The sequence below is a fragment of the Trachypithecus francoisi genome, unplaced genomic scaffold, assembly GCF_009764315.1.
Source record: "Trachypithecus francoisi isolate TF-2019V2 unplaced genomic scaffold, Tfra_2.0 Lachesis_group16, whole genome shotgun sequence".
Lineage (NCBI taxonomy): Eukaryota > Metazoa > Chordata > Mammalia > Primates > Cercopithecidae > Trachypithecus > Trachypithecus francoisi.
The window spans coordinates 2,001,243-2,014,455 of NW_022681461.1; the positions used below are offsets into that span (position 1 = coordinate 2,001,243).

General features: G+C 41.2%; 1 protein-coding gene across 4 annotated transcripts in view; it reads right to left on the reverse strand.

The window, feature by feature from the left end:
• Positions 1 to 7,156: 7,156 nt before the first annotated feature.
• Positions 7,157 to 13,213, reverse strand: part of ZNF782 (zinc finger protein 782) — a 47,722-nt gene continuing 41,665 nt past the window's right edge. For all 4 annotated transcript variants that reach the window (XM_033236687.1, XM_033236684.1, XM_033236685.1 and 1 more), the window contains one exon: positions 7,157 to 11,881. In XM_033236687.1, coding sequence (XP_033092578.1) covers positions 10,026 to 11,881 — 1,856 coding nt within the window. In that variant the 3' untranslated portion in view covers positions 7,157 to 10,025. The remainder of the gene's footprint in view (positions 11,882 to 13,213) is intronic.

The window sequence follows — 13,213 nt, forward strand, 5'->3', positions numbered from 1 at the left end:
TTTTTTAATGATTGCCATTCTAACTGGTGTGAGATGGTATCTCACTGTGGTTTCGATTTGCATTTCTCTGATGGCGAGTGATGATGAGCATTTTTTCACGTGTCTGTTGGCTGTATGAATGTCTTCTTTTGAGAAGTGTCTGTTCATATCCTTTGCCCATTTTTGGATGGGGTTGCTTCTTTCTTGTAAATTTGATTGATTGAGTTCTTTATAGGTTCTGGATATTAGCCCTTTGTCAGATGAGTAGATTGCAAAAATTTTCTCCCATTCTGTAGGTTGCCTGTTCACTCTGATGGTAGTTTCTTTTGCTGTGCAGAAGCTCTTTAGTTTCATTAGATCCCATTTGTCAATTTTGGCTTTTGTTGCCATTGCTTTTGGTGTTTTAGACATGAAGTCCTTGCCCATGCCTATGTCTTGAATGGTATTACCTAGGTTTTCTTCTAGGGTTTTTATGGTTTTAGGTCTAACATTTAAATCTCGAATCCATCTTAAATTAATTTTCGTATAAGGAGTAAGGAAAGGATCCAGTTTCAGCTTTCTACTTATGGCTAGCCAATTTTCCCAGCAACATTTATTAAATAGGGAATCCTTTCCCCATTTCTTGTTTTTGTCAGGCTTGTCAAAGATCAGATGGCTGTAGATGTGTGGTATTATTTCTGAGGGCTCTGTTCTGTTCCATTGGTCTATATCTCTGTTTTGGTACCAGTACCATGCTATTTTGGTTACTGTAGCCTTGTAGTATAGTTTGAAGTCAGGTAGTGTGATGCCTCCAGCTTTGTTCTTTTGGCTTAGGATTGTCTTGGAAATGTGGGGTTTTTTTTTGGTTCCATATGAACTTTAAAGCAGTTTTTTCCAATTCTGCGAAGAAAGTCATTGCTAGTTTAATGGGGATGGCATTGAATCTATAAATTACCTTGGGCAGTATGGCCATTTTCACAGTATTGACTCCTGAAGAGGTCCTTCACATCCCTTGTAAGTTGGACTCCTAAGTATTTTATTCTCTTTGAAGCTATTGTGAATGGAAGTTCATTCATGATTTGGCTCTCTGTCTGTTACTGGTGTATAAGAATGCTTGTAATTTTTGCACATTGATTTTGTATCCTGAGACTTTGCTGAAGTTGCTTATCAGCTTAAGGAGATTTTGGGCTGAGACAATGGGGTTTTCTAAATATACAATCATGTCATCTGCAAACAGGGACAATTTGACTTCTTCTTTTCCTAACTGAATACCCTTTATTTCTTTCTCTTGCCTGATTGCCCTAGCCAGAACGTCCAACACTATGTTGAATAGGAGTGGTGAGAGAGGGCATCCCTGTCTTGTGCCAGTTTCCAAAGGGAATGCTTCCAGTTTTTGCCCATTCAGTATGATATTGGCTGTGGGTTTGTCATAAATAGCTCTTATTATTTTGAGATACATTCCATCAATACCGAATTTATTGAGAATTTTTAGCATGAAGGGCTGTTGAATTTTGTCAAAGGCCTTTTCTGCATCTATTGAGATAATCATGTGGTTTTTGTCTTTGGTTCTGTTTATACGCTGGATTACATTTATTGATTTGCATATGTTGAACCAGCCTTGAATCCCAGGGATGAAGCCTACTTGATTGTGGTGGGTAAGCTTTCTGATGTGCTGCTGGATTCGGTTTGCCAGTATTTTATTGAGGATTTTTGCATCGATGCTCATCGGGGATATTGGTCTAAAATTCTCTTTTTTTGTTGTATCTCTGTCAGGCTTTGGTATCAGGATGATGTTGGCCTCGTAAAATGAATTAGGGAGGATTCCCTCTTTTTCTATTGATTAAAATAGTTTCAGAAGGAATGGTACCACCTCCTCCTTGTACCTCTGGTAGAATTCAGCTGTGAATTTGTCTGGTCCTGGACTTTTCTTAGTTGGTAGGCTATTAATTATTGCCTTAATTTCAGAGCCTGCTATTGGTCTATTCAGGGATTCAACTTCTTCCTGGTTTAGTCTTGGGAGAGTGTAAGTGTCCAGGAAACTATCCATTTCTTCTAGGTTTTCTAGTTTATTTGCGTAGAGGTGTTTATAGTATTCTCTGATGCTAGTTTGTATTTCTGTGGGGTCGATGGTGATGTCTCCTTTGTCATTTTTTATTGCATCTATATGATTCTTCTCTCTTATTTATTTTTATTTTTATTTTTTTTTGAGACGGAGTCTCGCTCTGTCACCCAGGCTGGAGTGCAGTGGCCGGATCTCAGCTCACTGCAAGCTCCACCTCCTGGGTTCACGCCATTCTCCTGCCTCAGCCTCCCGAGTAGCTGGAACTACAGGCGCCCGCCACCTTGCCCGGCTAGTTTTTTGTATTTTTTAGTAGAGACGGGGTTTCACCGTGTTAGCCAGGATGGTCTTGATCTCCTGACCTCGTGATCCGCCCGTCTCAGCCTCCCAAAGTGCTGGGATTACAGGCTTGAGCCACCGCGCCCGGCCAATTCTTCTCTCTTATTAATCTTGCTAGTGGTCTATCAATTTTGTTGATCTTTTCAAAAAACCAGCTCCTGGATTCATTGATGTTTTGGAGGGTTTTTATGTCTCTATCTCCTTCAGTTCTGCTCTGATCTTAGTTATCTTTTGCCTTCTGCTAGGTTTTGAATGTGTTTGCTCTTGCTTCTCTAGTTCTTTTAATTGTGATGCTAGGGTGTCAATTTTAGATCTTTCCTGCTTTGTCTTGTGGGCATTTAGTGCTATAAATTTCCCTCTACACACTGCTTTAAATGTGTCCCAGGCCGGGCGCGGTGGCTCAAGCCTGTAATCCCAGCACTTTGGGAGGCCGAGACGGGCGGATCACGAGGTCAGGAGATCGAGACCATCCTGGCTAACACGGTGAAACCCCGTCTCTACTAAAAATACAAAAAACTAGCTGGGCGAGGTGGCGGGCGCCTGTAGTCCCAGCTGCTCGGGAGGCTGAGGCAGGAGAATGGCGTGAACCCGGGAGGCGGAGCTTGCAGTGAGCTGAGATCCGGCCACTGCACTCCAGTCCGGGCGACAGAGCGAGACACCGCCTCAAAAAAAAAAAAAAAAAAAAAAAAAAAAAAAAAAAAAATGTGTCCCAGATAGTCTGGTATGTTGTATCTTTGTTCTCATTGGTTTCAAAGAACATCTTTATTTCTGCCTTCATTTTGTTATGTACCCAGTAGTCATTCAGGAGCAAGTTGCTCAGTTTCCATGTAGTTGAGCGGTTTTGATTGAGTTTCTTAGTCCTGAGTTCTAGTTTGATAGCACTGTGGTCTGAGAAACAGTTTGTTATAATTTCTGTTCTTTTACATTTGCTCAGGAGTGCTTTACTTCCAACTATGTGGTCAATTTTGGAATAAATGCGACGTGGTGCTGAGAAGAATGTATATTCTGTTGCTTTGGGGTGGAGAGTTCTGTAGATGTCTATTAGGTCTGTTTGGTGCAGAGTTGAGTTCAATTCCTGGATATCCTTGTTAACTTTCTGTCTCATTGATCTGTCTAATGTTGACAGTGGGGTGTTGAAGTCTCCCATTATTATTGTATGGGAGTCTAAGTCTCTTTGTAAGTCTCTAAGGACTTGCTTTATGAATCTGGGTGCTCCTGTATTGGGTGCATATATTTAGGATAGTTAGCTCTTCCTGATGAATTGATCCCTTTACCATTATGTAATGGTCTTCTTTCTCTCTTGTGATCTTTGATGGTTTAAAGTCTGTTTTATCAGAGACGAGGATTGCAACCACTGTTTTTCTTTTTTGTTTTCCATTTGCTTGGTAGATCTTCCTCCATCCCCTTATTTTGAGCCTATGTGTGTCTCTGCATGTGAGATGGGGCTCCTGAATACAGCAAACTGATGGGTCTTGACTGTTTTTTTTTTTTTTTTTTTTTTTTTTTTTTTGAGACGGAGTCTCGCTCTGCCGCCCAGGCTGGAGTGCAGTGGCCGGATCTCAGCTCACTGCAAGCTCCACCTCCCGGGTTTTACACCATTCTCCTGCCTCAGCCTCCCGAGTAGCTGGGACTACAGGCACCCGCCACGTCGCCTGACTAGTTTTTTGTATTTTTTAGTAGAGACGGGGTTTCACCGTGTTAGCCAGGATGGTCTCAATCTCCTGACCTCGTGATCCGCCCGTCTTGGCCTCCCAAAGTGCTGGGATTACAGGCTTGAGCCACCACGCCCGGCTGGGTCTTGACTCTTTATCCAATTTCCCAGTCTGTGTCTTTTAATTGGGCCATTTAGTCCATTTACATTTAAGGTTCATATTGTTATATGTGAATCTGATCCTGTCATTATGATATTAGCTGGTTATTTTGCGCACTAGTTGATGTGGTTTCTTCCTAGCATTGATGGACTTTACATTTTGACATGTTTTTGAAATGGCTAGTAGCTGTTGTTCCATTCCATGTTTAGTGCTTCCTTCAGGATCTCTTGTAGGGCACGTCTGGTGGTGACAAAATCTCTAAGCATCTGCTTGTCTGTAAAGGATTTTATTTCTCCTTCACTTATGAAACTTAGTTTGGGTAGATATGAAATTCTGGGTTGAAAATTCTTTTCTTTAAGAATGTTGAATATTGCCCTCCACTCTCTTCTGGCTTGGATAGTTTCTGCCAAGAGATCTGCTATTAGTCTGATGGGCTTCCCTTTGTGGGTAACCCGACCTTTCTCTCTGGCTGCCCTTAAGATTTTTTCCTTCATTTCAACTTTGGTGAATCTGACAATTATGTGTCTTGGAGTTGCTCTCTTGAGGAGTATCTTTGTGGCGTTCTCTGTATTTCCTGAATTTGAATGTTGGCCTGCCTTACTAGGTTGGGGAAGTTCTCCTGGATGATATCCTAAAGAGTGTTTTCCAACTTGGTTCAATTTTCCCCCTCACTTTCAGGCACCCCAATCAGACGTAGATTTGGTCTTTTTACATAATCCCATACTTCTTGAAAGCTTTGTTCATTTCGTTTTCTTTTTTTTTTTTTTTTTGAGACAGAGTCTCACTCTGTCGCCCAGGCTGGGGTGCAGTGGCCGGATCTCAGCTCACTGCAAGCTCCACCTCCCAGGTTCACGCCATTCTCCTGCCTCAGCCTCCCGAGTAGCTGGGACTACAGGCGCCTGCCACCTCACCCAGCTAGTTTTTTGTATTTTTTTAGTAGAGACGGGGTTTCACCGTGTTAGCCAGGATGGTCTCGATCTGCTGACCTCGTGATCCGCCCGTCTCGGCCTCCCAAAGTGCTGGGATTACAGGCTTGAGCCACCGTGCCCGGCCTTCTTTTTTCTTTAGACTTCTCTTCTCACTTCATTTCATTCATTTGATCCTCATCGCTGATACTCTTTCTTCCAGTTGGTCGAGTCGGTTACTGAAGCTTGTGCATTTGTCATGTATTCTTGTGTTATGGTTTTCATCTCTACCAGTTCTTTTAAGATCTCTGCATTGATTATTCTAGTTATCCATGCATCCATTCTTTTTTCAAGGTTTTTAGTTTCTTTGCGCTGGTTACGTAGTTCCTCCTTTAGCTCTGAGAAGTTTGATTGACTGAAGCCTTCTTCTCTCAATTCGTTAAAGTCTTTCTTCGTCCAGCTTTGTTCCATTGCTGGCGATGAGCTGCGTCCCTTTGGAGGGGGAGATGCGCTCTGATTTTTTGAACTTCCAGCTTTTCTGCACTGCTTTTTCCCCATCTTTGTGGTTTTTTCTTTGGTCTTTGATGATGGTGACATACTGATGGGGTTTTGGTGTGGGTGTCCTTTCTGTTTGTTAGTTTTCCTTCTAACAGTCAGGACCCTCAGCTGTAGGTCTGTTGGAGTTTGCTTGAGGTTCACCCCAGACCCTGTTTGCCTGGGTATCAGCAGCAGAGGCTGCAGAAGATAGAATACTGCTGAACAGCGTGTGTTGCTGTCTGATTCTTGCTCTGGAAGCTTCATCTCAGGGGTGTACCCTGCTGTGTGAGGTGTGAGGTGTCAGTCTGCACCTAGTGTGGGATGTCTCCCAGTTAGGCTCCTCAGGGGTCAGAGACCCACTTGAGCAGGCAGTCTGTCCATTCTCAGATCTCAACCTCTGTGCTAGGAGATCCACTGCTCTCTTCAAAGCTGTCAGACAGGGGCATTCACCTCTGCCAAGGTTCCTGCTGCTTTTTGTTTAGCTATGCCCTGTCCCCAGAGGAGGAGACTACAGAGGCATGCCGGCCTCCTTGAGCTGTGGTGGGCTCCACCAAATTCGAGCTTCCCGGTGGCTTTTTTTTTTTACCTACTTAAGCCTCAGCAATGGTGGTGCCCCTCCCCCAGCCTCGCTGCTGCCTTGCAGTTAGATCTGAGACTGCTGTGCTAGCAATGAGGGAGGCTCCGTGGGCGTGGGACCCTCTGGCCCAGGTGTGGGATATAATCTCATGGTGTGCCGTTTGCTAAGACCCTTGGTAAAGCGCAGTATTAGGGTGGGAGTTACCAGATTTTCCAGGTGTTGTGTCTCAATTTCCTTTGGCTAGGAAAAGGAATTCCCTTTCCCCTTGTGCTTCCCAGGTGAGGCAATGCCTCGCCCTGCTTCAGCTCTTGCTAGTTGGGCTGCACCCGCAGACCAGCACCAACTGTCCAACATAACCCAGTGAGATGAACCTGGTACCTCAGCTGAAAATGCAGAAATCAACCATCTTCTATGTTGCTCACGCTGGGAGCTGGAGGCTGGAGCTGTTCCTATTTGGCCATCTTGGGCGCGCCCCTATCTGCATAAAATTCTTTGTGTTTCTCTGGGGTAAATGCCTAGAATGAAAATTGCTGGTTGTAGGTAAGGTACTGTTATCTTTACAAGGAACTACAATATGGATTTGTATTACTATCACATGAACATGCACTTTCTTGCTGACCAAAGCTTTGGACACTGTTTCTGGTATTTATTGGCCAACTATACATCTTCAGTGAAATATCTATTTTAATGTTTTCATTTTTTTGGTCCATTATAACTGCATTTTCTGTATTATAAACATTGTTTTTTTTTTTTCTTTTAAGAGACAGAGTCTTGCTCGGTTACCCAGGCTGGAGTACAGTAGCATGATTACAGCTCACCACAGCCTCAAACTCCTGGGCACAAGCAATCCTGCCACCTCAGCCTCCCAAGGAATTAGGACTAGGACTAGGACTACAAGCACATGCCACTATGCTTGGTTAATTTCATTTTTTGTAGAGATAGGGTCTCGTGTTGTGCAGCGTGGTCTTGAGCTCCTGGCTTCAAGCAATCCTCCTGCCTTGGCCTCCCAAAGTGCTGGGATTACACAGGTGAGCCACCATATCCAGTCAGTTTCATTTGTTTTGTATCATAAATTTTGTACTTTTAGTGATTTTGTTTGGTTCTGTGATTTGAGTAAGTTTTAAATTACGGTGTAAAGATCAAGTTGCATTTACAAGTATCATTATTGATACAGTTTGCCTGTGTCTCCACCCAAAACCTCATCTTGAATTGGAATCCCCATAATCCCCACGTGTTATGGGTGGGACCAGCTGGAGGTAACTGGATCATGGGGGGCAGTTTTCCCCATGCTGTTCTTGCGATAGTGACTGACTCTCATGAAATCTGTTGGTTTTATAGCATCTGGCATTTGCCCTGCTGCACTCACTGTGCTGCCCTGTAAAAAAGGTTCCTGCTTCTTTGCCTTCTGCCATGATCTTATGTTTCCTGAGGCCTCCCCAGCAATGCAGAACTGTGAGTCAATTAAACCTCTTTCCTTTACAAATTACCCAGTCTTGGGATTTTCTTCTTACTAGTGTGAGAATGGAGTAATACAATTATCTTAGCATCATTTTTGAAAACAATTATCATTTTTCCATCAAATTACCCTGAAACATTTGTCAAAAAACAACTGATGACATTCAGTTACAACTCAGAGAAATAGAGAGCAGGCAAGAGCACTGCTCTCTATCCATGAAACAAGAAAACAGTTGGGAAGGCTTTAACTTTTCTTCAATGCACCAGATGTCTGAGGCCAAAGAGCAAAAAAGCTATCTGGAAAACTAGGTGGTTGTAGAGAGAAGCAAAGATCCAAGCAGTTGTTTAACTGAGAGAAAGAATGCCAAATGTCATAGAAAGCGACTCCAGTGGGAAAACTAAACAACATGAAGCATCAGGTAGGTAACTGTGGCAGAGATATAAAAACTATAACAAAATTAAAATGCTAAAAATGAAAAATACAGTACCATAAATAAAGATTGCCTTCCAGTGTCCATTATTGTACTCAACACTACTAGGAAAGAATCAGTGATGTTGAAGATATATATATTTGCTTGTGTATTTGTGTGTGAGAGACACACACAGAAAAGAGAGAGGGAAATTTATTGGTTGACACTGGCTTCTTTGAAAAGAGGCAGTTTAGTAACAATGGCCTTTACTAGGCAGACATGTTAGAAGGCAGCAGGAGAAAGGGAATGTGGTATCAGATATTTTCCATAAAAGGTCTGTTATTAATATTCATGTGGCAAAGTGTAGTTGATGTCAAAGTAGTTAGAAAGCAAGGGGAACACAATTCTCTTATAGCAATGTTGAGGTCTAAGAAACATATAAAACAAATACCTGCTAAGTACCATGCACATATACATACATAAACAATAACTCACAAAACACTCACATATTTGCAACACTGCTTTTCAGTTTATGCAATTTATTTTTTTCTTTTTAAACTTTTTATTATACTGAATGTCTATTAATCAATGTTACATTTCATTAGAAGTTTTGATATTATATATGAAACAACAGTTCTGATATAGCAATATCTAGATAAAGGCTATTACTTACCTTTCTTAAATTGATAGATTTTTTCCCCTTGTAACAAGCTCTGATATAAAATATGATAATTTGTCGAAAATTTTACACATTCAAAATTAAATTATCAAATATTTAATGAGATTCTGGGTGTGTGTATGTGTGTGTGTGTGTGTCTGTGTGTGTGAAGAATTTCCTATATTTGTTAAAATGTCAGATTTCTTATGATATTACCTGTCCGATGAGGAAGACTTGGGAATAAAAGCCATGGTCACTCAGGATGCTGTCTGAGGTTTGTCCTATGTGACTTTTCTGACATACACTGAGTTCAGATGTCCTGAAAAATCATACTTGTGAGTTTTATTATGTGAGGATTGTTGAGTTTCTGTCAGTATCAAGTATACCCAAACCTTTAGAAGTTCAGCAGAGAACACATTTATTTCCTCACTGCAAAAAGTCCAACTGTGTACATGGAGGAAAAAACTCCATGCCACAGGGTCCTTCTCTGACCTTGGTCCTACCATCTTGTATTTTCTATCATCAGAGCCTGAGTCCCAAGGTTTTCCTCCATTCCATTCTAATGAGGGATAGAAGAAAATATTGAGAATTTTGCTGATGTATTTAAGACCTGTCATTGACCCCCATATTCCACTAGCTAGAGGGTAACAATATGACCCCATTTATATGACAGAGCGGTTGAGAAATTTAGGCCAGGCGTGGCATGAGAGAGAAGTAAAAATGATTACTAGTGGACATTTAAATAGTTATTATGTGACATATAGGGATTACCTCTGTGTAAGTGAAAATGAGGGTTGACATGGCAGAAGAATTTCCCACGTCCATTAACTTCATTTCTTGTTTAATATACTATGAGTTCTCTCTCTTGAATGTATTTTCTGCCGTACTGACTTTTCATTAAAGTTTATCACACACTTACTATATTCTAGCTTTTGTCATCGTGTGATTGATGATGAAAGAGTTTTGATTGTCGGCACAAAGTTTTCACATTTTTATTACTTTCTCAGAGCTCTTCTGCACCATGAGTTTTCTGAGGAGTGAGTTCACATGAGTATATTCTATATTCATTATCTTTATAGGGTTTCTTTGCTGGGTGAGTTCTGTAATATCCATGGAAGACTGTGCTCTGGCTGAAAGAATGCCCATATAAAATACATTTCAACAATTCATCTTCTATTCTTTGACATTTGGTGGAGGCTGAAATTGTAGAGGAAATTCCATTGCTATGTTAACAGTTCTCTCCTGTGTGTTCATTTATGTATTGTGAGGTTTGATTTCCAGCTCAGAGTTTTTTCATATTCTTTATATGCATATGTTTAATCCCCTGGGTGGGCTTTCTGATGTTCTCTAAGGCTTGATTTTTGACTGAAAGTTTTTCCACATTTACCACATTTATAGGGTTTCTCCCCTGTGTGAGTTCTCTGATGTACTCTGAGATTGGATTTCTGACTGAAAGCTTCCCCACACTGATGACAATCATATGGTTTCTCCCCAGTATGAGTTCGCTGATGTTTTCTTAGGACCGACTTCTCACTGAAAGCTTTTCCACATTCATTACATTCATAGGGCTTCTCCCCAGTGTGAGTTCTCTGATGCCCTCTGAGATTTGATTTCTGCCTGAAAGTTTTTCCACACTCCTCACATTGATAGGGCTTCTCCCCAGTATGAGTTCTGTGATGTACTCTGAGGTTTGATTTCTGACTGAAAGCTTCCCCACAATGATTACATGTATAGGGTTTTTCCCCTGTGTGAATTCTATGATGTCCTCTGAGTTGTGATTTCTGACCAAAAGCTTTTCCACACTGATTACATGTGTAGGGCTTCTCCCCTGTGTGTGTTCTATGATGTTTCCTCAGGCCTGACTTCAGTTTGAAAGCTTTCCCACATTCATCACATTTATATGGTCTTTCCCCTGTGTGAGTTCTTCGATGATTCCTTAGGCCTGACATATGGCTGAAAGATTTCCCACATTCATTACATTCAAAAGGTTTCTCCCCTGTGTGAGTTCTCTGATGCACTATGAGGATTGACTTGTAGTTAAAAGATTTCCCACATTCATGACATTCGAATGGTTTCTCCCCTGTGTGGGTTCTCTGGTGTATTCTTAGGCCTGACTTTGCACTGAAAGCTTTCTCACATCCATCACATTGATACGGTTTCTCTCCTGTGTGAGTTCTCTGATGTTTTCTTAGGCGTGACTTCTCACTGAAGGCTTTCCCGCATTCACGACATTCATAGGGTTTCTCCCCTGTGTGACTTTTCTGAGGCCAAATCAAGCGTGAATTAATAGAGCAGGATTTTCCACATTCATTATACTCACAGGGTTTTTCCCTTATGTGAACTTTCGGATGTACACTGAAAGTTGACTGGTAGCTGAACGTCTCTGTACATGGGTTATACTCAGAGTATTTATCTGTTGCATGAGTTCTCTGATGCACTGGGAGGGTTGAATTATGGTTGAAATTTTTTCCATATTCAAAGGGTTTCATCCCTATATGAACTCTATGACATTCTCTAATATGTGACTTTTGGCTGAAAGATTTCCCTCCTGTTGGAGTTTTCTGAGTGATCCTACAGAAACAATTTCCAGTATCATTAAACTCATAGTGACTCTTCTCTGGATGAATGTTCTGAGGAATAATAAAGGTTGATTTATCATATTTGTTTTCCCCAAATTTATTGAAATCGTAAGATTTTCCTTTTGGGTAGGTACTTTCAGATGTAACAAGGGCAGCCTTTTCAAGAAAAGCTTTTCTACTTTCATTATATTCAAAATCTTGCCCCAAAGTCTGAATTGTCTGATATTGAATAATGTCCTCCTTATGACTGAGGGTTTTCACCCTTTTACTATAAGCAAAAGATTTCTCTTGAGTGTTAGTTCTGCCATCCTTAATACTGATGAGCCATTTGTCACATACATTATGCTCATGAGCCTTTTCTTTTGAATACTGACAGTGCGGGGCTGTCGGGCTGAGACCCCGGTAAGCAGACCCCACAGTGTCACATTTACAAGGCATCATTTTTGCAGGAAAAATGTTTACGTCCCGATTATGTGGTTTTCCTGAAATTTCTTGCTCTGTAGTCAATACTTTATTGGTGAATAAAACTTGCCAGAAATGTTTGCCTTGATTTTCTGGGCTCTTCTCTGAGATTTCATCAGGTTGGGAGTCTTCTAAAAATGATAAAATTAAACAAACTTTATGATATTTAACACATTTCTTATGGAATGGGACATATATGTATATATATGCCCTATAATGTATTTGATTCCTGAGCTTCTGGCTCAGTTTCTCAACAATAAAGTAATTTCAAGTATATTCCCTATATTCCCTTTTTAGCTTAAAGTTTTTTTGTAGTAGAAAAAGAAATGGGAAATGAATATACGTCTGTATTTGGCATCTTAAAATAAAAATTTCAAAACTGAATAGAGAAGGGGATATAAATCAACAAAATGACTGCAAATGGTGTATATGTAAGAGCATTGGATCCTGGGAACAGGAAAATCAGAGAATGGGATGAATAAAAAAAAGATTACCAAAATGAAGTAGATAACAACAAAAATCAATGGATTAGTGGTTTTATCTGAGACAGGGTTTGCCTTAGGGAGTAACGTTAGTCTAGATTCTTATACAAATATAAATTACAATGGTAGGATAATCATTAGCCTACAATAGTCCAGTTGGAGCTCCATTTCCTTTCTACACATCACAAAATAAATGTATAACGGCACCAATTTCCTCATGTTAAAAGAAATACTACTGTAGACCACATGTTAATTCTGTCTGTATTTTTTTTTTTTTTTTTTTTTTTTTTTTTGAGACGGAGTCTCGCTCTGTCGCCCGGGCTGGAGTGCAGTGGCCGGATCTCAGCTCACTGCACGCTCCGCCTCCCGGGTTCACGCCATTCTCCTGCCTCAGCCTCCCGAGTAGCTGGGACTACAGACGCCCGCCACCTCGCCCGGCTAGCTTTTTGTATTTTTTTTAGTAGAGACGGGGTTTCACCATGTTAGCCAGGATGGTCTCGATCTCCTGACCTCGTGATCCGCCCGTCTCGGCCTCCCAAAGTGCTGGGATTACAGGCTTGAGCCACCGCGCCCGGCCAATTCTGTCTGTATTATCATCAAAGGAACACAAATGTGTAAGTGGAAATGCAAAATTGATGGGAGTTAAAGTCATTGTTCCACCTAGATTGGATTCACTGCTCTGCCCTAGCTCTGGTGACTTGGTTTATTGTATCAGGGTTGTTCAAGAGTGAATCTTTTTTTTTTTTTTTTTTGAGATGGAGTCTCACTGTCGCCCAGGTTGGAGTATAGTGGTGAGATCTTGGCTCACTGCAACTTCTGCCTCCTGGGTTCAAGTGATTCTCCTGTCTCAGCCTCCTGAGTAGCTGGGATTATAGGCATGTGCCACCATGCCTCACTAATTTTTGTATTTTTAGTAGATATAAGGTTTTGCCATGTTGGCCAGGCTGGTCTCAAACTCTTGATCTCAGGTGATCCACCTGT